This window comes from Xyrauchen texanus, chromosome 33, assembly GCF_025860055.1.
Source record: "Xyrauchen texanus isolate HMW12.3.18 chromosome 33, RBS_HiC_50CHRs, whole genome shotgun sequence".
NCBI classification, from domain to species: domain Eukaryota; kingdom Metazoa; phylum Chordata; class Actinopteri; order Cypriniformes; family Catostomidae; genus Xyrauchen; species Xyrauchen texanus.
The window spans coordinates 31777735-31803268 of NC_068308.1; the positions used below are offsets into that span (position 1 = coordinate 31777735).

The 25534-nt window shown below is 36.4% G+C and overlaps 2 protein-coding genes across 2 annotated transcripts; both read right to left on the reverse strand.

Moving 5' to 3' along the window:
* Positions 1-2536: 2536 nt before the first annotated feature.
* On the reverse strand, positions 2537-18510 carry LOC127626490 (nuclear protein localization protein 4 homolog). The gene is made up of 17 exons (XM_052102298.1): positions 18362-18510; positions 17643-17723; positions 14557-14666; positions 14224-14457; positions 13918-13966; positions 12877-12971; positions 12670-12793; positions 12277-12456; positions 11776-11862; positions 11087-11158; positions 10861-10987; positions 9988-10148; positions 9674-9745; positions 9434-9526; positions 9113-9232; positions 4599-4701; positions 2537-4079 (listed from the first exon to the last, which is right to left on the reverse strand). Exons 1-17 carry the CDS (start codon positions 18374-18376, stop codon positions 3922-3924), a joined length of 1881 nt encoding a protein of 626 aa, XP_051958258.1. The 5' UTR covers positions 18377-18510; the 3' UTR covers positions 2537-3921.
* A 1215-nt stretch (positions 18511-19725) lies between these two features.
* LOC127626494 (retinal rod rhodopsin-sensitive cGMP 3',5'-cyclic phosphodiesterase subunit gamma) lies at positions 19726-24465 on the reverse strand. The gene is made up of 4 exons (XM_052102302.1): positions 24322-24465; positions 22831-23038; positions 21729-21769; positions 19726-21445 (listed from the first exon to the last, which is right to left on the reverse strand). Exons 2-4 carry the CDS (start codon positions 22974-22976, stop codon positions 21369-21371), a joined length of 264 nt encoding a protein of 87 aa, XP_051958262.1. The 5' UTR covers positions 22977-23038; positions 24322-24465; the 3' UTR covers positions 19726-21368.
* Positions 24466-25534: the final 1069 nt, after the last annotated feature.

Genomic DNA, 25534 nt, shown 5'->3' on the forward strand with positions numbered 1-25534 from the left:
CAATCAGGTCCTAATAAAGTGCCTGATGTGGTCTTCTGCTGTTGTAGCCCATCTGACCCAAGATTCAACATCATTTTGAGATACTATTCTGCTCACTATAATTGTACTGAGTGGTTATCTGAGTTACCATAGACATTCTGTCAGCTTGAACCAGTCTGGCCATTCTCCGTTGACCTCTCTAATCAACAAGGTATTTGTGTCTGCAGATCTGCTGCTTACTGACCCGTATCTGCATGATTGTATGCATTGCACTGCTGCCACATGATTGGCTGATTTGATAATCACATGTATAAGTAGGTGTACAGGTGTTCCTAATATGTGCTCAGTTCACATTTAGCTCATTTTCACTGATGTAGGCGTCCACACACGTTCACATTTTAAGCCATATTGACAGTGACAACAACATGCCAGTCACTTCTTTAAAAAACTAAGAGATCAAAAGTAAAAAAACAAACCAAACAAAAAACATGCCAAAAAATGCTTTTCTGATGGAGAAAATTGCTAAGAGGCACAGAGAAAGAGTAAAATTTAAAGGTGAAGATGGGACTGAGCTTCAGTATAGAAGTCCTAAGAGGTTCTGGTAAGATGTGTTTGATGTTGACAGTTCACTCTTACCTCATCGTTCCAGGGACTCATAGGCCACACATTTGGGGGCTGGAGGGGAAACTTCAGGTCCTTTTCTAAAACCCTAGCTTTTAAAGTTGAACAGAAACACTCAAACGACAACTACAAAACATCCGAATGTAGTTTGCTGCGCTCAAAAAAAAAAAAAGGATTTCTGCAGGTTTACTTAAATAAAATGTACTACAACACAATTCTAGAACATTGTCACAATTTGATTTCATTGCATTCTAATAAATTAGTAAAAAACAATTTTACTTAATCCATTTGAGTTGGGACTACATAAATACTTTTAACATTGATGAAACTGGGCAGGAGATTTCCATTTCCAAGTATACTTTGCATGGGACTAAATGTAAATGTAAAAGTGTCATGTAAACAGTGTAAATTAAGTAATTTTGTAAATGTTTGAGCAAAATGAGAATAGCAGGTTTGTTAATGTTCTGTTATATTGGCATTTAAAAAGAGTGTCTGTTAGGCTGGAGTTTTGGGGGTTACCATTGTGGTGAAGAATGGCACTAATGCACAGGTTGAGGATGGACAATTAATTTGAGCATTGCTTAGCTCTACAAGCAGTTGGTATCAAAATTGACAGTGCAAAGGTTTCACTGTCAGTTCCTTACCTGGGGATATTATTTAATTGAATTTGACTAACTTAATAAAGTTGAGTTAAAAAATACTATGGTTCATTGATTTGACCTAATGTAACTAAATTATGTTGGCTCAATGAAAATGACAATCTGAATAAATGAAATGAAATTGCTTGTAAAATCTCCCAAATTCAGTTAAGGTTAAAGACTGGCTGACTCACAAGAGTGTTTAGGGTTTTGTATCAGCCTAAACAGGTTAATTTTCCAATAATTACTGGCTATTGTGCACCTTATCACATGGTTACCAAATTGAAAAGATCATATTCAAATTAGCATTTCATGTGAATGTATAATATTTCATTATGGGAGAAGAGACCACAGAGTAACATGAGGTTTGAAAAAAATTTACTAGATCAACTATGTAAAAAACCAGTTGAGGTAAAAAAAAAAAAAAAAAAAAATCAACAATCCATTATGCAGTTTAGTGGTCATTGAACAAAAATGCCACATCTGACCAATTAGAATAAAGTATTTCATACAGCAGTGTAATAAATGTTTTTTGTTTTTGTCAAACAAAGGGACCAACATGTTATTCTGGACAGAAACTTCCCTAGAGGTTTTTCTGTTGTTATTGTCTTTGATCACAATTGTGCCAAAAGTGATTTGTGGTATAGTGGTTTCTTGATGATAAGGTAGATGAGCACTGTTCATAAATTACCTATAGTACAAGCTGTAGGTATTACAACAGACATACATCTCCACCAAGAAGAACCTCTATTTTATGAGCGCTTCCAAAAACCTGAATACAACCATGTGTGCTATCTGCATTATGTATGGGATATGTAAAACCCTTGAAATGTGTCTACAGTAATACGCCAAGCTGCACAGTGCAGCCCCAATCTGGTCTTTCCCAATATGGATATAAATCATGCAGACAGTTACTTCTTTTATGTTGAATGATAAACATTACCACACATTACCTTTTGTAATAGAAAACAAAATCAAAGGATTCCAAAGGAATCCGTTTTTTTGTTTAAGTATTCTCTTTGTATTTAAAACTCCAAAACCTGTTGGCAGCATAGAAGTCATGGCATCTTGTGCGGCAATGAGATGTAAGCACAGCCATCTGTAGCTCAGAGAAAAATTATCATCGTATAATCTCACACCAAAATCCTAGTCATTAACTTCTCAAAACAAAACCCAGATTAAGAGAACAATTTAGATCAACGTGAACACATTTAAGTGAGCTAACATTGTCAGAGAAATGGGAAACCCTAAAAAAAATGAATAATAAATAAATAAATCACTGCAATGTAAACATCTAGATCACTTTATTTCAGAAGGCTGAAATTCTCCAAAATACATACTTAGAGTGTGTGTCTTTGGGCTGGTTTTTAAAACACTTCAAATCTGGACCAAATGAAACTGTCAAAAGGTGACAGTTCTTGTCTTAAGAAGAATGCATCCGTTACACTCCACAAACCACAAATCTTCACCAAGCAAGATCTATGAAGCTGGTTTACAAAACAGTCATCTCTTATTCAGAAATAAACAAACTCCAAGGCAAATATGTAAATCAAGAGGACTCAAGTTTTGAATGGTCCTTCTATATCAATTATGTTCATTCCCCATCAATCAACCTATTTCTTGGCAAGGTGTGAGATTCACTGGGTCGACAAGTGAATTTTAAGAGATGGTCCTGACAGAACCCTATGAAAATCTCTGGGGCTGAAGAGTGGGAAAAAGTCCAAATCTGGACTTGCACCAGGGGGAATGGAAGGGGAAATTAATCATGAAAGGGGGATGACAGTGAAATGGTGCAGAAAAGTGTCCCAGCACTAAAGATGATTAGCTACAGTTTTCGCAAAGCAAACGTAAACCGAACCACTTTCAAAGCATAGCTTCTTAAGCCTTCTGAGGTCAGTTTTGATGATAAGGAAATACTCTCTGGATCTGTGCCAAAACCAAACATTCAGACTTCAATTAAGAACAAACTCTAAAACACTCACCACCCAAAAAGTGAAAATAGAAAATAGCATGGACATTAAGAAAGTGTTCTGAACTTGCAACACTACTGTTGAGGATCAAAGAAATCAGGAAGATGTGAATGGATGAGTGCAATGGACCATCTTTATGTTTTTTGTTTTATTTTGGTGTATGCGAAAAAACACGCTAAACGTATTTCCGGAAAATGGGATTGAACTGGCTCTCTCTCAACATATAACTAGCATAAAAAAAAAAAAGAAAAAACTTAATTTGAAATTAAATAACAGCATTATTAGATCTCTGTTTATTATTTACACGACATCCTCAGTGAGAGTTGGGAGGGAAAAAAGAAATTGATAATATTTTACCAATGGCGCCGAAACGTTACATTGGACCTCAAAGGGAGATGAGTGGGGTGGGAGGAGCTTTGCCCAAGTGCTTTACCTAAATAAAAGTCCCAGAATGCACTGGTCTCACACAGAGTGCGCTACATGGGTACACCCCATCGTCTTCGGCCACCAATCATCGAAATGATGCAGCTCACGGCATTTGATTGGGCACATATTCGAGCACGTGCCGGAAACTGCATTTAGATCCGACATAGTCAGTGAGGGAGGGGAGTTAAGGATTAGGCATACTAAAATGGCAGGAATACAGGGAAGCACGCCCACTCTCACTGCTGTTCCTGGTGGGATGTGTGGTGCAGCCCTAATCTGTGGGGTTTTTAGCTGCGGGGCAAACTACACATCTCGCAGTGCTCAGTGCCGGGCTGGTTCATGAAGGTGCAGTGGAGGCAGGACCACACGGCTGAAGAGGATTGTGGGAGAGTTGGGCCGCCCATGGCGTAATCCAGAGATCCAGACTGCTGCCCGCCCACTGTGCCTGAGATAAATAAAAAAAAAATAAAAAAAATCAGTCTTTGATCATAGTGCATTGAAATGGAGAAGTTCTCCACAAAATCCTTTAAATAGAGAAAATTTTGCATTTTCAAAGGGACATAAAAAGAAAAGAAAAAAAGAAACTGGTGGATCTGTAAGACTGAGAACTAAATGGTATTAATGCCTTGAAAAGATAATGGCTATAGCAACTGGATGAGAGCTATTGTGTTTGAAAAAAAAAAAAAAAAAACATTTTGGTCACTGGGACAGGCTCTTGTCGTCTCATCAAGTGACCAATAACCTTCTTACACTGAAGAACTGTCAACTAGACCTCTGAAATCTGATCCAAACATTTCACACAGTCACATATCCCAAATGCCGATGATATTCCATGGTGACGGTCACCAAGCGTTTTTCTGGGTTTCTCCTCCACTTCAATCTGCAAGCTCTAAAACTCTTTTAAACACTTTCAACTTTCAATTTATCAGTCTAGGCATGAATCCTTGAACCCTAAACTACTCACTGCAGAGCTGCTCGATGGTGGCCCACTGCTCGGATTTCTTCCAGGTCTGAGCCAGTTCCTCATTGGATGTCTTTACTGCATCCAGCAGTAGCCCAATGCTGTCCTGCAGACAAGAGAGAGAAGAGGGTAACTATCAGTTTCATACAAGACCAAAGTTTTTCCTGGAAGAGGGAAAAAGCAGGTTGGTTAAAATATTAAATTGCATGGGAGCACATGTAGCAGTGTTCCATTCTCTTCTTTTATTATGATTTATGAACTTTTTTGACTGTGCACCTGCCCTCACAGGAATTAGAGGCCTCTCATTTTATAATAAACACAGTCTACTATCAAGCTAGGGGTGGGCGATATGACCAAACCCTTATATCACTATATGAGTCATGTTTTAGTACGATAACGATATACCCTGGCGGCCAAAAGTTTGGAATAATGTACAGATTTTGCTGTTTCGGAGGAAATCGGTACTTTGATTCACAAAAGTGGCATTCAACTGATCACAAATTAGTCAGAACATTACTGATGTAAAAAACAGCACCATCACTATTTGAAAAAAGTACTTTTTTTTAATCAAATTTAGACAGGCCCCATTTCCAGCAGCATCACTCCTACACCTTATACTTGAGTAATCATGCTAAATTGCTCATTTGGATCTAGAAAATCAATTACCATTATATCAAACACAGCTGAAAGCTATTTGGTTCGATTAACATTGTCTTTGTGTTTTAGTTTCCACAGAATGCAAGACCGGCATGTCTTAAGGTCAATATTAGGTCAAAAATGTCTAATAAAAGAGACAGCTTTCTCTAGAAACTCATCAGTCAATCATTGTTTTGAAGAATGAAGGCTATACAATGCTTAAAATTGTCACAAAAAAAAAATCTGAAGATTTCAAACAAAGGTGTACAATACAGTCTTCAAAGACAAAGGACAACTGGCTCTAACAAGGACAGAAAGAGATGTGGATGGTCAGATGTACAACTAAACAAGAGGATAAGTACATCAGAGACTCTAGTTTGAGAAATAGATGCCTCACATGTCCTCCGCTGACAGCTTCATTGAATTCTACCTGCTCAACACCAGTTTCATGTACTACAGTAAAGAGAAGACTCAGGGGGGCAGGCCTTATGGGAAGAATTGCAAAGAAAAATACACTTTTGAAACAGAAAAACAAAAAGAAAAGATTAGATTGTGCAAAGAAACACAGACATTGGACAACAGATAATTGGAAAAGAGTGTTATGGATCTTAAACCCATTGAGCTTTTGTGGGATCAGCTAGACTATAAGACGCGTAAGAAGTGCCCGACAAGACAGCCACATCTATGGCAAGTGCTACAGGAAGTGTGGGGTGAAATGTCACCTGAGTATCTGGACAAACTGGCAGCTAGAATGCCAAGATCAGCAAAGCTGTCATTGCTGTATGTGGAAGATTTTTTTTAAGAGAACTCTCTGAAGTAGTTTGTGTTTTTTTTTTTTTTGTAATTGCAAAAGTAATTTTTTATGTTATTAATGTCCTGACTATACATTGTGATCAGGGATGTAGTGGAGGCTAAACGCACGTAATCGCCGTTTACGCACCTCCCAAAATTCGGAAATAGCGTTTACCCACCTCCAAAGTGGGTTTATCCACCTCTAAATTGCGTTTATCCACCTCTAAATAGATAGTTCCTAAGCCATTTTAAATTAAGCTTATGTCGTTTTAGTTTCATATTGTTCATTATTAGTTTCATAGGTTGTTAAACCTAAGATGAAGTCTTTCATAATGCGCTGCTGCCAGTGTTTCCCATGCGCGTGCATCGATATTGACTACTACCAGCTATATACAGCGTGCTGACCTCAAAAATCCAGCTGTATTCGAACAATAACTTAGCTCTCCTTATTAGCTAGGCTCCTTGCATGCTGGCTAATAAGTAATAACTGACAGTGCTGTGTTGGACAGATTTATGCAGCGGTGTTCCATGTCGGAAAGAGAGCGCGAGAGGTACGGGTGAGAGAGAGAGAGAGAGGGACGAGCGAGAGGTAGCCTAGTGCTGCGCGAATGCGCTACGGCTCTCTGCAATCAAATACGATTTTAAATAGGCTTAGTAAAAAATTAAAAATAAATCGAAAATCAATGTGTGGCGGTCAGCGTTGATATTGTGGCTGGCAAAAATTCTTTGATTCCAGCTTGTTAAATGTGAATATGTTCTAGTGTCTTCTCTCCTCTGTGACAGTAAACTGAATATCTTTGAGTTGTGGACAAAACGAGACATTTGAGGACGTCATCCTCCTGGGCTTTTGGGAAACACTGATCCACATTGTTCTGACATTTTATAGACCAAACAACTAATTGATTAATCGAGAAAATATTCAACAGATTAATCGACTATGAAAATAATCCCAAATCCCTAATCATTATGTACAAGTGCATTGCATTGGAAGCCCTGGATATAAGCCTCCCTCTCTATCTCTCTTAAATATTTTTGTTCTCTCTGTTTTGTCATTTAGTAAACTTTATAGATTTCAACCATATTATTCCTTCTTGGGTCTCTTTAACAAGAATTTAGATTAATGTATGAATTGAATAGTGATTGTGTGACCTATGATGAGGGAACAACCAGTGATACCCTTGGTAGTACCATCAAATGATAGCCTATAGCGATGTCATCAGGATACACATACACCGGTAGGCAGTGGCCCACCTTACCGGGTGACCACGTCGTGGTCCACCAGAATTTATAGTTTACCCACCTCTTTTTTTACCACTACACCTCTGATTGTGATCAGTTGAATCAATAAAAATTGGTTAATATAAAGATTGAATTAAAATTAATATATTTTTCTCTTTATTGCACATATTGTTGTTGACCAATTTTATTATTATTAAAAACTTTCCTCAAGATCTTCCCAAAGAATTGCAAGTAAATAATGCAAAAGTAAAAAAAAACAAAAAACACTTCCAGAAAATATTAAAAATTATGTGAACCCTTCTTGCAGAAAATAAATATTAAATAAACACAGAATTAAGGTGGAGCACATCTTCTGGCTTCATTAGTATTCTTTTTGTGCTTCATTTGAGGGGGTAAAATAGATTGTTGAATGATGCTGGTATTACTAGTGATTGTCGTCATGAGACACAGTTTGCAGATCACATTTATTCTGTGGTGTTGGCTTTTTGTGAACCTACACCACAGGTGTTGCATCCATTTTAATAACAAGCTCCACTTCATTTTCTTGACTTGTTTGAATCTGCTTGGGCTGCCGGCAATTTTGCACATGGATATTTACATATTGCGATATACACGATATAGCTAAATCTCTATCAATTAACACTTTATATCGTTGCCAGAGATATATCGTCGTATCGCCCGGCCATTCATCACGTTTTAACTTTGTTTATGTACAAATGGAGGGCACACATTTAGCATGAAAGAGGTACAATTAAGCAATAAGGTTTCAGTAGCCATGTTTTACAACTGTACAGAAGAGGCAATCTGGTCGAACGCAAATAAAAACTAGCATGTGTAACCCGTAACACATGTGGGTGTGGGGCATGTGTTAATAGTGAGAAGATAAAATCAGTTTCAAACCAGCAATAAAAATGTTATCTCCTGGACGAGGAAACTTTTACACAATAAATCTAAGTTTGAATAAGGAGGGTTAAGAAATAATACAGACCAGTGATTTAAACTATAACAGGAACAGCCAGCTTTAATTCAAAGACTTCTCTTTGAAGAAGTAACTCACACATGTTTTCAATACAATACAAATTAGGTTAGTTGTGCAATAAGCAAATGAATAATTAATAAATAGAATAAATAGCTAATAAAAATAAATACATATTCAAATTAATAACAATGGTTTATAAAAAAAAAAAAAAAGTTTTACAAATAAATAAAAAAAATAAACTTTCTCCTGGTTTCCTTTTTCCCTTTCAAGGTTAATATATATATATATATATATATATATATTTATTTATTTTTTATTATTTATTTTTTTTTTTTTAAGGATCCTTTTCACTTTTAGGTTGAAAATTGTATTTGTTGCATACCTGAAATTTGTTTCTTGTTACTTCCAGTTTCAATCAGTGGATTCAATCAAGCATCAAAATAGTTATAAAAACATAACAGGAGTCTTCAAATACATAAAAGAAAAAAAAGTTTTTAATTTCTCCTTTTTATCAAAATAATCTTTGTATTTTCCCCATTTCTCATTGCGATCTCCTTTTCAATCTCCTTTGCTGACTGCTCATATATAAAATCTAACCAGCATTCATCAACAGAAAAAAATATATATATTTAAATGAGGTGTTCTAGGTACGTTCTAGTGTACCACAGCATGTGCAATATCTATTATAGATTTGAGATAGAAGCGCACGTTCAATAATTAAATATTGCAATTCCTATTAATATTATTGATACTATTCATAATACATTTGAAGGGGGTTACACATGGAACAAATTTCAGGAACCAAATAAATGTTGGGGACTGGTTCATAAGGGTGTGTGATATGTGTCAATATATACAATGAAAAACTGACCTGTAAGGGCATGACCTCATTGGTGACAAGAAAGAGAAGCAGGTGGAAGTCTGAGACGATGTCCAGGAAGGTTGAGGAGGAAGTACACTGGGAAAGATATGTTGCTAAACTGTGGAAGTCCTGCACATACAAAAAAAAACTCTTTATGTGAACATTATGTGACAATAGTGTATTTCTGGAGGTGCAACACAACTTTGACCATGATAAATATTAGAATGTTATTAAAGACCATAAACAAAGAAAAGCTGATTCATGGTTTCAAACAGAAGCAAAGAGCCAACTGCAGATATGAGATGGATTGAAAAAGTGAGATGCGTGTACCTGAGTCTCTCCCAGAGCATCTCTGTTTTCAATGGGGAAGCGGAGAGTGGAGGAAAATGTGAAAACTGGATCTTTTGGGAAAGTTGTTGTGATCTGAAATGCAGAGGGTCAAACAGCAATGAGAAAAATGAGGCCGGACTGAACTAAATGTACTGTAATCTACTTTTTTGTATGTTTTAGTTTGGTCATTTACAAATACACACACTAAAGTGAGTGTGTAACAAGGAGTCAATTACTCACGTCAATGATCAAGTACTCCACTGGTAGAGGTCGAGCTAAATATGTGATGTCATTGCCGAATTTGTCTTTATCCTGGAAGAAAGAGATTTGAAAAGTGAAAACATTATACCTTTTTGCGAACTTTCATTCGACAGCAGTTGATTTAAGACGGTTTACACCCAAAGAAACAGCAATAGAAGATTTGGCGCAACAAAGACACGAGCCATCTGGAACTGTGTGACTGCATTATATATTACAGAGATATGCATATCATGCAGCCTGTGCATTGCTCAACATGCTCTGCGAGTGATTAGTTGTAAGTGTCAGTTCTGTACCTTATAAAAGACATCAGGGACATATTGCTCTGTGCTGGACTCTTTGGCATAACCCAGTTCAGGAGCATCTCTGCAGGGCAGTAGACACTCATCCCTTACCAGAGCCATGCACTGATTGGACACCTGGTACCCTTCAAAGTGCACCTGGTTATCAGGACCACCTGTCAACACACACAGAATACTTAGGCCACATTCACACTAAAATGCAAACTTTTGTTTGAGAAAGCATTAATTTTGCTACGATTTGGCCTTCCGTCAACACAAAGACTGCATTTTTGTCCCACGAAAACGGAGCTTTGCGGAAACACTCTCCCAAGTGGCACGTAGTAGTGTGGATAGAAAAACAGATATATTCGAAAATGACACATTTGTTGTCATTTGATTCATTCAACACAAAACAATCAAGATGGTGGCCCATGTGTTAGCAGTGTTTTTGTGCCTGCAATCCACTTTGATAACGTTGTTCTAGATAAATGTTATTTTTGTACAACCTTCACATTGCAGTCCTTCAAAAGTGACGAGATGTTTAGTTGGAATTGCAGTTCGGTGGTGGAACATGAGGGCAATTATGTTTCAGACTGTACATGGAAATGACACAGAGCCATGCTTCTTAAGTTTTTCTCCAATGCGCAGTAAGTGGATTTAAGCATTTTCAGATGTTTCAGTGTGGACGAGGAACTTTTGTAAAATGTTAATTTCGAAAGCATTTTGAAAATTTGTTTAGAATTTTTCTTTCAAATTTATCTGTATTAATGTGGACATAGCCAAAATCAACTGCCGCACTTCCGTCGGTTGACAGCCAAATGTAGTTTATAACCACACCGGATTAAGACACATCAGCAGTAAATCTTGTGCAAAGAGGAAGCCGTGTACCTGTTGCAACCACTGTGACAAACTTGGATCCAAAATGGCCATCTGGGGAAAGCCGACATGGGTTGGCATGTAGATTCTGGAAGTGTCCAGCTGTAATGCACTCCTCTGCACTCAGGTAGTGTGTGTCCTGAACAGGGGAGACATGTCCTTCCATCAATCATGATCTTAGGGTCCACTATGTAGTCAGTCAAAGGGGCAACTCCCTGGTAATGTTGGTAAAATTTACCTTGTTTCTGCTGTAGCGGACAGTGCCTATCCTGGTGTCCTCTGACAGCAGATCTGTAAATATCCACCCCACCTGAAAAAAACAACAGCCAATTCTACTGACCAAAAACAGCTTTAGAGTTTCTTTGGGACAAATCTACATTTGGAAGCTGATACACTTCCATACAGAAATATAGGACACATAAGATCAGTCCACTTCCATCACCATCACCATAGAGTAACATAAGGAAGCTATAGAGGTGTAAAGGGAGGGAAACTCTATCAGAGATCCTTATGGATGGATGGCTAAAAATAATTTTCCCTGACAGAAGAGCTACACTTAAAGTGTATAGTCTCTCTCAGCTTTAACTGCATAGATAAATAAATCTCAAGAGTATTTGATATCCATGCTTGTCATTTGAGCTTTTTCTTTTAATGGTGCAGTGGGTAAAATCAAGTTCAAATGGCCTCAAGCTGCTTTTTTTGGGGGTATTGCAAATTGACAGCATCAGATTGGAGTCATTTAGGATGTTGGTGCTAATGAGACACACCTGTGAATGAGTTGTGCTCATGTGCTCTCCCCTATGCAGACCATTCAAATCCTCTTTTCTGTTAAGATGTATGTAAAGTTCAATTTCTTTCATGCATTTTTTTTTTTAACTTATCCCGGACAAGCCCCCATTTGTACGAGGCATGGAAAGGGTCTCTCACCTTCCGTAGGCCCAACTTGGCAGCGATCTCCTCAACTGCTTCTGCCTTGGGATCCTCAATCATCTCAAGACTGTTCTGGGTTCCAATCTGAGTCACAGCACAAAGGAGGGAAGAGGAGAAAATATAGATATGGCCAGTGCATTCCAGTCCCATACACTCTTTAGTTATAAATTAGTGAAAAAATAATATAATACAGTACGACTTTACTAATCACTGAGAGACATTTTAGATAAAACATGGACAGGGGATTCTGATATTCTTTCTATCATTGATCAATTCATCCATCATTGGTTTAAGGCACACTGTTCTTCACAGAAAGCCAAAGTAATTTTTCTTAAAACACTTTTTAGAAGTTAGCAAACTACTGTCCTCTTGTGTTTGTTTGTTACCAGTGCAGCTCAGAGTCACTCAGTGAGCATGAAAACAGATTCCATGCTACTGCAGTATTTGATGTAATGTAAATGATGTTGAGACGCTAGCAGCCAGACCCAAGTCTCTCACCTGAGGTGGTTCATAAATGGCGGCCACCTCTGCACGGATACCAAGAGGGATGTCTTTGTGCTCAGTGTAGCGTCCATACAGGTAACCCATCCGCTGGTTACCCGTCTTTCTCCAAAAGTCAAGAAAACGGTCAGCAATGGTGTGGTTTTCGAACATGATGTTGTCCACATGTCGGTATTTCTGCAACACAGATATTTTTGTAGATCCAACAGACAAAAAGACAGAGACAGAAATACAATACTGCCTTCAGGGAGTTCTCATTTACTCGCTTGAGCTGGAATGGAATAGGGCGGCTTCTTTTTAGGGCAAGAAATTGATTTTATGACTGTTTGTCTGCATGTAATGTAAGAGCAAGGTGAAAGAGAAGATGTTTAAGATGCAGACTGAGAGTACCTGTCTGTTCAGGGTGATGGCACTGGGTTGGCACTTGGTACAGATGCCCTCTGGCCAGGGCGGATGACCCTCACAGCCAGATTTAATCTTACAGCTGATATTCTCAAGAGCCACAAATTTCCCTCTAACAAAGAATATAATATGATTAATGGTATTGTCCACATGGTCTTATTTAGGATAAAGCAGAGAGTTTCAAGAAACACTTACTTGTCTGCGCCGCCAGTGAGTTTCCGTATGTTGGCATGAAAGGACATGTGCTTTACTGGCGGGTCAAGGTGGTTCAAATAGTCTTCATCAAAAGGCTATTAAAACAATTAATATATTTAGAACAGGGAGATAAAACAGCAAAAGTGTACTATCAGATTTATTTACAGTGTTTTAATAGAATAATTCACCCAAACGAAAGTGATTATTTCCTCATCCCTGTGTCGTTCCAAACCTCTATGCCTTTATTTATTTTATTATAATGAGATTTCAGAGCTTCGGCAGAGGGGAGGATAATCAATGAATAATGACAGTCTAATCAGTTTCTTGCAAAAAGCAATCATATGGCTTCAAGTCACTTGGGGTGGGCGATATGACCAAAATCGTATAACCCGATTTGAATAATTTTGTCACGATGAAGATACAGAAAAAAATTGTTTATTCATTAAATAACCATAATAATATATTTCTGGAATGTCCAGTCAGTAAATTAAATACTTTATAAATTAAACGAAATCCTCTATTATTTTCTCTTTATTTGGAACTTAAAAAATTGTTGAAGTAAAATATAAAAAAACTAAACAATAATAAGACAATAATAACCAAAGTAAACATGGCTGGTTTGTATCCTATTATCTAAAATAATTCGAACTGAATTAGTAAGGAGTTTAAAAAAAAAAAAAAATTGGGCTGTCTCGCCATTTTTGCCATGATATGGCAAAATCTCTATCGCCACAATATAAAACATATCGCCCAGCCCTAGAACATATCTAACACAATACAAGTCACATGAAAGACTTAATGGCGCTTGATTGATGTGGTCACTATGAGCTGTCATTGTATGGAAAGTTTCTCCTTTCGTGTTCCATGGAAAAAATAACAACATACATGTTTTAAACTCGAGTACATAAGAATACTAATTTTTAGGAGAGATATTCCTTTAACCAGTGTTGTGAAGAATCCCTAAGGTGCACATCTAGGTTTGACCCATATTCCTAACAGTGATGATGCATGCGTTACGAGGGCAGGATCAGAAGTTCTTACTTCCAAAGGTACGCAGTGCACACATTTCCCCATGGGACCATGCCGGCACCTGAGAAACAATGATAATGAATGCCTTGTATCAGAAATACTTAACACATTCCCTTTAAACTGTTCACTTAAAGTCTCCAATAAGGACTCTGCAGTTCTCTTAGAGATTAATTATTCAATAGGCTGAATAATGCAATGGCTCTGCTGTAAAGCATGGTAGACTTTGAAAATCCACTAGCTCTGGGAGCACTAGGCTATAAATACAAAAAAATACAGGCTATTCCTGTGTGAAAAGTGAAGGTGTTGAAATAGTCTCACAGCTGTGGGTCTCTGTTTCTGTAGATCTTTCCCTCCTGTTTGGACAAATACTGGTCAATGTCGTCTTCTGGGATCTGTGGTGCAGAGTGTGAGCGGGATAAGGAAGATGATGAGGATGAGGATGAGGAAGAAGGGAAGGAGGGGAAGGAAGAAGAAGTGTGAGGCTGAGCAGTGTCCATATTCTCACTGGAGAGTCCAGCTGAGGATGGGTAGAGGAAAAGCATGTCGCCATGCCTAAAAGACAAAATACAAACAACTCAGTGAGAATGGTCACATTTACTTAACGCACAATTAAACAAAAACAAACCCGATCTCTCTCAACTGCACGCTTACTTGATTTTCAGTATACTGAGGGCCTTATTCTGTGACAGAATCTCTCCAGTCTTGTTCCGGTTCAGGTAGATAGAGAAGCCATTTGAACTGAAGCCAAACTCCTTGGCAACCTGGTTGAAAGATAAAGGTACATGACATTGTTCCAGTTTATTCGATTTTGTAGGACAACATGGGCAACAAATGTAAGGTAAGCAAAATGTTCAAGAAATCACCAAAGCTGCATCCAAAAATGCAGACTTCCCAACTATATAGAATGCCAAAAACAGATTGTCGATGTAGTGGTACGTCCAAATCCTCATTATTGTAAGTGTAAGCGAGAATTACCCGGATGACCAACTATTTCCAGCTAAATTCTGAAGTGTGCATCGACTTCACACTTTACTATCCCAAACTCCCATGGGGGAGCTTCAAATAATCAAATTAAATGCTAGATTAGAGGAAATAAAAAACGGTGGAGAACCGCAAGTCTGATGGTAAATACTATTTATACCAAGAACGTTGTTCCTTGTTCTTAAATTGTGCTTGTTTAACAAAACCAGAGTAGATTTTCGCAGTTGTGCCATATAATCGGGTCACGGGACAATGTCCACATTTCCGGATGAAGTATGTGCAGAATTCATACTAATCACCTGCATAACAAAAGAATGTACTTTTTTTACTGGCTGATACGTGCATTGTTCATCAAATGCAGAACTACTCCGACAGTACACAATTTCTTTCTTTCTGTTCCTGGAACATTTTACAAAAGTAACATGCCATGCAATATTGTGACTATACTCACAATAAAGCATGGCCTCACTTAACTTATTGCTGAATTCAGCAACACTCTTTCATAATCAGGTGGATCCACTAATAAGATAATAGAGGGAAGTACTTAAGGTTTTGAGTGCAGTCTCAGAACCAGCTCCGATTGAGAGGAGTCCATTAGACACAAACATCAGGCAATCAGACACCCAGTAGAAGTACAATATCAATGCTAATCCAATCAACAAAAGCTTTTACTGGTTGCTTATGGTGCCATGTCCTAAATGTAACCTTAAGGTGTAATGTACCAGCCTGGAGATGGATGCACATAGGCTATAATTCACCTCCAAGCACCAAATCAGGAATTTGCCACAAAAGATGCACGATCGCTTGGAGGTAATAGCTTCAACTTCTGACTGATTTCTGTTTGCCTTATAATGCTGGAATCATATGGGGAGACAGTCTCCATTGATCTGCAGCTTAATCTCTGCCCTCCCACAGTGAGACATTAATCTTTAATGGGCCCAGCGTGTCTACACCAGGAAAACACAAAACCTCTGCCTGTCTCTAAAAAGCCTGCAGCATCTTGAAATATCTAATACAAACATTGAGAATCATAAATGATAATTTTCTAACCCTACATTTATAGAATAATGATACCTACTATTAAAAGTTATTGAGATCACGAAAGAAATAATTAAATTGCCCCAAACAAACTATTTTAAAGAGTTTATTTAGATTGACTTGCATAAATACCTTTCTTGTAATGTACAGTAAAAGGATTTGTTAACCCAAAAATACAAATTCTGTCATCATTTACTCGCCCTCCTCATAAATAACATTGGCGCTGCTCTTTTATCAATCCAATAAAAGTGAATGGCGACTGAGGCTGTCAGTCAATAACATCATGCGTAACTAGCTCCCTTTTGACTTTCTTAGCGCACAAAAAGTCCGACAAGTGTGAAACAACACAAAGATGGCTAAATGACAACAGAATTTAACTGTGCCTTTAAATGATCATAATCTAAGGGTTCATCCATAGAGTTCTGAATCATTATTGTCATGTGCAGTGGTGCACAATTTATAGCTTCTGTCGGGAGACAGCAAGTACTTTTCCAATCGAATGCTGCACCAAAGCAGTGATGTGTGTCACTACAGCCCACACCTGCAAGATTGTGCAGCGTATGTAAACATGTCTCCGCTTTCAGAGCTGCCTCATTAATAAATTAACATTCAGCACTCAGCAGGAGTCTGAGCAGCCGCTATGTAATGACTCATAGATCTGTGGTTGCACATTTGTTGTGTAGTGTTATTCTCAGGTTCATAGTCAGGCTATGAATGTAACAGTTGCATAAGTGCAGATGAATGGCATTGGATGCTATTTATGGTGAAAATAGTAACATCTCCTCTCTCATAGTAGAGGGTGAGCAAATTAATTGGCAGAAGGGCTGAGCATTAAATCAAAACTGAATATTCAAATATTTTCATGTAATATGTTTATTAAAAGATATATGTAAATTTGTCAGTTTATTACTATATATTGCTATAGTGGTGCATATAGACATCAGTGAAGATGATAAATATATGATTACTTCTTGTGTGCATTTAATGAAAGGCTGTGTGGAAAACATTGATTATTTTAAACCAGACTTTAACTAGGGCTGGGCATCACCTGGCACCTTACGATACGATATGTATTGCAATACACATGTCATGACTCAATATACTGCGGTACATCACAAAATTATAATTTAATTAGATGAGAATCAATTTCAATTTCAATTCCAATTAGTTTGTGTATATTTCAGTTATAAACTGACGTTTGATGAAGAGCATGTAGCTCGAAACATCACGTTTTTGTCTCTTGGTGAGCGCATTAAATTGATTTGGAAGTAACAGTGTGGCAATTTTGTTGTTTTTACATGACATGAATACACAATAGTGCAATTTAAATATCAATACATGGTTCTCAAGTGTCTATACAATATTGTGCGAAAAAGTATCATGATATATCAATATTTGATTGTATAGTCACAGCCCTAACTTTAACTGTATTTTACTTTTTGCATTAATAACCATCTTGGCAACAATGGCTGTTCGGTTAAAGTAATAGTCTCTCCGATTAAAAAAACAAAAACAATTTCAAATAAATTACATAAATAGACAGATATCAAAAATCATCAAATGGCTGAAACATATTAAGAGTAAAAGGTGATAATAGACTAATTATTCAGTTAGATGCGAACAGGAAAATAAGGGAACAGTGTAGGGAAGCAGCTAAAAGTTAATGTAGTGCAAAAGAGTCACTAAGGGCAGGGTTGGTGCGTGTTTATTCTTTTTACCTTCTTGAGGAAAGCTGCAGCTGTCTCACGCTTTGTTGATGGTATTTTTTTCATTCCATCTGGAGACTGGACACGGATGATCTGTCAATGAATAAACATAAGGGAAGAGACATTTAAGGTTAATGCAACAAGAATGTTGTTTCTTGAAACAGATCTAGTGCAGCACTTAATTACTTGACAATCCGATTACAGATGTAACACAAATATTGACCTAGAATAAAATTTCAAACCAGTTCTGACACTTCCGATAACAACATATGAGAGCACAACAATTAATCTGGTCCATTCAGTTACTAACACAGTAAGAGTATTGTTATAAGCTGTAGAATCACCTACCAGATATAACACAGTATATTTTCATATCTCAAAAATAAGGCAAAATCGTCATATACCAACTATTAATGAAAGTCAAATTCATCATCTATCTACTTTAATCAGCAGCTGGCATTAACTTACACTGACTCATGTAGTACTGTCTGTGCTATGCCAAATAAAGACAATCTCAGCCAACTTAATAAAGCAGAGCAGTGAATCACAAGATATATGAGCCACATCAGTGTTAAAGGCACATATAAACGTCGTTTTGAGTGTTTAATGTGTTTCTGGAGGGTTTTATCTGAGTCTGGTCATTAGCATCATGCTAACAATTCTGCTGCCTCATCACTGGATGACAGACTTAACTAAACCTCTCTTCATAAACGCACTAAACAGTCACTTACTATGTTTTCTCCCATATTGATGGGGTGAACCGTCCCTCCTGTTGTCGCTGAAATGAGAGTTCAAGTGTTTTTATGTCGCTGTTTATGCGATCTGTTCGGATCCGTGCAGCGAAGCCAAACTCACAGAACCGGTGCTACATCTAAATGAGTCCGCGCTGTGACGGGATCCTGTTTAAAGTGACCGGATAGAAACAAGTTAGTTACATGTTCTGTTCCTGTATATCTTAAAGGAATATTCCGGGTTCAATCGACAGCATTTGTGAGATAAATTGTTTACCACAAAAATAAATTTTGTCTTGCCACTCTTTTTCTTTAAAAAAGGCAAACATTTGGGTTCCAGTGAGGCAATTACAATGGAAGTGAATGGGCCAATCCGTAAACGTTAAAATACTCACTGTTTCAAAAGTATAGCCACAAGACATAAACATTATGCGTGTTAACATGGTTTTAGTGTGATGAAATCGCTTACTAACCTTGTCTGTGTAAAGTTATAGCTAATTTTACAACTTTGTTGCCATGACGATGTAATGTCAACAAACTATAAAACCCTAAAAGGACTGGGGAAAAAACTTATTTAAACAACTTGGGATACGTACATTATATGAGATACGTACATGAGTTTTAACAGAAGAATTCATGCAAGTGATTTTATACATTTATAAGCTTCACATTTCTGCCTCTCCAAAACTTGGCCCCATTCACTTCGATTGAAAGGGACTCACTGTAACCTCGATATTTTTATATATTTTATTTTAAGAAAATGAGAAAAATAAATTACTTTTTGTAGTAATGATCATGCCACAAATGCGATTGAGCTTAACTTGTATTGAACCTGGAATATTCCTTTAATTTTATGTCATGACATTAAATTAGATTCTTGTAGTTACTAAGCAATTTTTTTTTCTTGTGGTTTATTTATTTAAAATTAATCAATGTAATTTATTTTAATTTATTTTATCAATATCATTTATTTTAATTTATAAAATAATATAAAAAAACAATGATGAATCTTGTCTATTTTATATATATTTTGAATGGACTGCATACATGGACACACTGTTATGCTAACGCTAATTTCTCCCCCCCAAAAATTATACACCACATTAAAGGGATTGTTAACCCTAAAATTTACATTTGTTTGCTCACCCTTATGTTTTTCCAAAACAACTTATGTCTATAACTTTATTTCTTCAGAGGAACACAAATGTATGTTCGGCAGAATGTTAGCCTCAGTCACCATCCACTTTTCATTGTATCTTTTCCCTGTACAATAAAAGAAAATGGTGACTGGGATCAACCTACCTGACATCTTCAATAATCATTTTTAACGTAAATACACAGTTTCTTTTTTCTTTTTTTTTCCGAACTTTATTTTGATCTCATCCTAGAGAGAAAACATCTCTTCAGTCACTGATGTTTTTAAGAGTCAACCCTCAAACACAGAGACACAATACATGAGCAGCCTGAAACCATTTACTGCAAAATACAGTCCAAACATCACAGCAAAATTTCACACAGAGCTTGAGGTTTTAGGGCATATAATGTAATATTTGTAAAGGATCTGAGCGAAAATGAACATATATATTCATACTTGTGCAAACCTGTACTTTGACTGTTTCTTTTAAAATGTTGAATTTAATTTAATCTATTTATTTTGGATACATTCTTGACTGTGTTGGGAATGTGGCTTTTTCAATTACAATTCATTCAATTAGATTAAAAACATGAAATGTAACTAAAGGATGGATGAACGAATGAATGAACGAACAAACGAATGAATGAATGACTGACCACAACTAAACAAACACAAGTGCCACAAAATTCATGGTGAAAGAGCATGCAACAAACATTACTCACAATCTCAACACAATGAAGAAACAGTCAAATTATTGGCTTTAAATTCAATAAAAAATTAATCTATATAAGATACAGGACATTTAAATGAAGCTAAATAAGATTACATAAAATTATAATGAATAATATTAACAATGAAATATACAAATGGAAAGAAATGCATTAGTTAGAAAAACAGGGACATGATGATGACATAATGATAATAAGATATGATGATGAAGACGATGATGATGAAGGATGAAATAGCAGAAATTGACAGCCCAATACTGCTTCTTACCTTAGAGAATTACTAAAACCAAAAATGAATGCTAGTGTCACAATCATAATTCAGGGTGTGATTTATACCCTATTATCTGTATGTGAGTGTTAACTATCCACTAACCTGGATGTTGGGTTTGCATATATTGAATTGCATGCATTAGGGACAACAACAGCGTGCTTGACCAAAAATAGTGTTAACAAGACAATATATTTTTTTACAGTAAATCAAGCATTTTTTTCCCTAAACAGATCATTAAAGTTACACCAAATGCACAGAAATAAAAACGTAGAAGATGGCAGAAAGGCTAAAACTTCTTTAAGGATCTGCAGTTATCTTTTAGTCACCTGAGTTACAGTTTTGGGGATTGCTCTAAATGTAGCTCTCTGCCAAATTACTCTCAGTGTCAGCCAGCATGGTGTGTCATCTCTACAGGACTTCAATCTTTTCTTATGAACTCGGCGTAGGTGAACGGAGGCGGCACCGAGGCACGTGAAATGAGAAGCCAGGCATTTTACGGGTGTGACACTTGTTTTTACTCACTCTGAGTCTTGCTTGGGTAAGTTTTGTGTTCCAAAAGAAAAGAGGGAGGAAGAGTAGAAAAAAGAAGAATAGAGCTGCAGAGTGTCTGAAAACTGAACCCAATCAACCCAGTTGATTTTTTTATAGTGTAAAGCAGGCATGAAAAATTTACTCTGACTGCAAGAAAGAGAAATCGGAAGGACGTATAGTCAAATAATTTTTTTTTTTTCCATTTTTATAAATGTTGCTGGTTTGTTTGTTTATTCTGTTATAAAAGTAGGAATGGTCCTCTTGGAACCAATGGCTGGTGGTTTGTAGCACATGACAGGAAGAGGTCTAAATTGCACAGAGGATGATGGGACAGTGGTGGTCTCAGATGATACCATACTGAGCCAACTCATGAAGCTCCAGATGGTTGAAGGCCTCCCAGGGACAGATGACAGTGATGTCTGCAAGAAAAAGCACCGCAATGTGAGTTCTGTGAAATGAAATGAACTATTAATCTAAGGGTTAACCCAAGCTGCTTGAAGGTTACAGTATGTCTGGCTAATCCTAGTGAAGTCATACATCTCATATAAGATGTTGGATGATGCCTAGTGTGAGAGGCTTTTGGGGCATACACTGTCTGATCAGTCTAATTGTTTAAGACAATGGCAGCCTAGAATAGGTGATAGATCACGTTGGCAGAATTGGGATGGCAAAACATGTAGGAGAAATGCAGATAAAACTTACCAGTGCCTAAACCTTCCATGCCTGGGATATCATCTCCGAATCTGTAAAATAATAATAATAAAAATAATAATAATAAATATAGACTATGGAGTTCTTTATTCAATTAAGAAGAATGCTTCACTTATTTTTTTACTTTTTGTTCCAAAAAAGAAAATATATATATATTTGTTCTAATTTAGAACCTTTTTGGCACAAAGTAGTTCTATGGGGCAAAACTAAATAAGTGACTAAATGAATAACACTTTATAGGCTTTATTAAATAATACTTTAATGTATTATGGCTATTTCAAATTCTTCTATTATAAAGTATCTATTGATATGGCATATTTTAATTCATATAACTATGAAATTATGTGGCAATAAAACTATGATCCCATGTTTGGAACCCCCAAAAAGGTTCTATTTAGAACCTTTAAAAAGTAGAAAACATTGAGAGGTTCTGTAGAAAGGCTATATATAGAAAACATAAAAGGGTTCTATATAAAACATTTGCTTTTAAGTGTGCATGCTATAATTCTATTGAATATTATTGTAACCAGTATTATTGTACATAGAATATGTTTACATGTTCTATATAGAACATTTTCTTTTAAGAGTGTATGATAGAATTCTATAATATCATTGTAACCAGTATTATTGTAGAAAACGTTATAAAGGTTCTATGTAGAACCTTTTCTTTTAAGAGTGTATAATCAAATTCTATAACACTATTGTAACCAGTATTACTGTATACAGAAAACTTTAAAAGGTTCTATACACAGTATTCCTGAGCAACCACTGGGCGGCGCCATGATGATTCTAATTGCCTGTTTTTTGTTTCTGGTCTCGTGACGCAATGTAAAAACTACTTTAACGAGCGATTTAGACGGAGAATAACCACCATTTAAATTGTTTTGAAATAAAGTGTAATTAGTAAAATTAATTTCAGACTCAACTTGTGCCATTGTTGGCTGTCATAACAACTCAAAGTTGTCTACACACTCAGGTAAAGACACTGTCAATACATAACGGTCAGCTTGAAGTATCGGCACTATACATGTCAAGCTTTCACTTAACCAATCTATGATCAGTTCAGTGTTTCGTTTCTGCACTTGAAACTTACCCTTGCACACCCTTCTTTGGTGGCTTGCTCTTGAACTGACGAGTCTGCCTTTGCTTGAACTTGGGCGGTCCTTTGCGTGGTGTTGCAGGTCCACCGGTGACACGGGTGGCTGACTTGATCTCTGTTTTGGGAGGCTCAAGATTCATGGCTGTTCGTTTCTATCAGTCGCTTCTCTTTGTATTTGCTCTCCGTGATTTGGTGCTTCAGTCTGATGTAAATAAGAAAGACTGGAGTGAGTTTATGACCCACAACCAATGACATATTGATTATTAGTTGGCACCACTCAATAGAGTGCTGCTAAAGAGAACTGCAGTAAATGTTTTATTCTTTTTCCTTTGGAAATAATGTCTCCCACCAGGTATTTAATATACAACACATAAAAGCACATGTATTTAATACATTTTCAGTTACACATGAGGCCAGGTTGTTAATTGCAGGGCTAAACTTGCACCCTAAGAAACACAGGGCTTCATATCTTCCAGTCGCCTCAGACTGAGAGAACTGTATCCATAATCCTCTTACTGATGAGTAATACTCAAATCTAAATACATTTCTGTTCTAATTAAATGTCTAACATGGCTGTGCTCCCAGAAATTAGCTCAGGTAATGGGTAGGGTGACCCATTTAGTGTAATCCTGGGCTTGGATATAATAGTGGCAATCTGCATGGGTTAATCTTATTAGAGCAAGGATAACACCAAACTTGCTGTACCAACAAAAGGTATAAAATATGACCTTCAGGTATATGGAAGAGAGTTACAATTCTATCAAAATGTTATTATATTTTATTAATAAAATAATTGAAATGTTTCATATGCATATAATGCAGTTGTATGTAATAATAGAAGTTCAAAATGAATATTCAAAGCCTTTAATTAATGGATGTTAATAACAATAGTTAATAATAATACTGTATATGGAAATCTTAAAAATGTCTCACACACACACACACATGATAAATGTAAAAAATCATGAAAATTTGAGAAATATTATATGAAATTATGCACAGTTGTCTGAAATTATATTCTGATTTGTCAATAGCAGAATTCTGTGGTCAAATATCTTTGTTTAATGACCACTAAACTGTACAATTAAACATTGTCCCAGAAAACCAATTTCCTACATGTTTATGCTAGTTTTTCTCTCATATCACTCTGGTCTCTTTCTTCTCGCATAATTAAATAAATTCAACTCATAACAATTTCTTCTACATTTACTTATTTGGTAAGGAGCCATGTAATAAGCAAGATAATATACATTCAGCTGGTTATTAATAACATACACCCCTTCAGGGTTTTACAAGACCCCATTGCACATTATTGCTTTCACATTTACTTAATGAAACTTGTCTACTGAGAGCCCACTGTTGAATTTGAGCATTATACAGCATTAAGAAACATGACATGTTTTATCTTTTTATTATTATTACTAAATTATTACAAAAAATATGAGCAACCCATTGCATATCGCTTGATTCCATTCTTTTACTTACCGATTTATTGATTGACAGGCTGATGACTGGGTGCAGTTTCTGAACTGTTCGATGAGTCTCTCTCCTGTGGAGGAGTAGATATAAATGCTAGGCTTTCTTTAGGAGTGATGTTGGGATGATAGGTCTTTTATACATTCTGGCCCCCTCAGAAGATTAGAAGGAAGACGTCTCACTCCCCTGATCCCCTTGACTACAGACTATGTTTAGTGGGGCATGTGTTTTATAGCATCATGTGTACGTAACAACTTGTTTTGATTATATCCTAGTTCTATATTTATATCCTATTGTTGTGGAACATAAAATTATCAGCAATAGGCAAATATACTGTATATATGGGACTTGAATATTTTCAAGGGTAATTTGTACAATTATTCATAAATTAAAAAAACTGTAGCCTTAATAATGCAATCAGATCTTATGTTTCTTTCTCTCATATTATGCATAGCATTAATGCATACAGTGCCATAAATATTCCTATTTAATATTTTTTTTTAAATCATCATTGTTGTTTATAATTTTACTCTTTATAATGTAGAACGCTTGAAGAAATTTCTTTGTATTTACCAGTTATCATATATTTACTGTAAACAAAAGACAACAAAGAAATGCTTCTAGAATGATATAATATTGTAATTGTTTATAATGCTTGACAGGATTTGCTGATGTTATACCATAATACCATAATGGAAATATCCAGAATCCTATATTGCACCATATGTTTGAGAGTTGAGAAGTCTTCTAGGGCTCGTTTGTTCTGCAATCATTGTAATGCAACAGACCCACATCTGTGGGGGTCTGTTACATTACCCTGTAGACTTCATTATCGACTCATCCTCAGACTTTAGCATTCTTAGAGATCGACTTCAGCTCAGGCTCCACTTTGGATATTTCAGAGACTGCCTTCAGATCAACCCAAAAAGTATTACTTCTGAAGGTCCTTGATTAAAGATTGGAGGTTTAAATGAGCTGATTAAGAGGTCTAGATCTGTGGTCAGGATTACTTTGCTTCATTAGGGTATCTGGCAATCTGTATCGCTCTATTGGTAATGAGATGTTTTGTTATTGACATGTTGTTGTGCGTTCAGTGATGTATGAAATGATTCTGATATAATCTGATTAGGATTAAGAAGAGTTTAATGACTCCTTTGTTTTGCATTATTGTGGGTGGGTAGAAGTAGTTTTTTTTCGACGACAGATCATACAATTTGGCATA

Bases quoted from the DNA above. Each gene is read 5' to 3' on its own strand.
- LOC127626490 (XM_052102298.1), bottom strand. The intron at 10,149-10,860 runs GTACACGGCTTC...GTGTGTTGACAG, and splicing joins TGTCACAGTGGTTGCAACAG to GTGGTCCTGATAACCAGGTG. The intron at 4,080-4,598 runs GTGAGTAGTTTA...TATTTATCTCAG, and splicing joins CACCATCGAGCAGCTCTGCA to GCACAGTGGGCGGGCAGCAG.
- LOC127626494 (XM_052102302.1), bottom strand. From the start codon at position 22,976: ATGAATCTTGAGCCTCCCAAAACAGAGATCAAGTCAGCCACCCGTGTC. The intron at 21,770-22,830 runs GTAAGTTTCAAG...ATTATTTTACAG, and splicing joins CCAAAGAAGGGTGTGCAAGG to ATTCGGAGATGATATCCCAG. The intron at 21,446-21,728 runs GTAAGTTTTATC...TTTTTCTTGCAG, and splicing joins CATGGAAGGTTTAGGCACTG to ACATCACTGTCATCTGTCCC.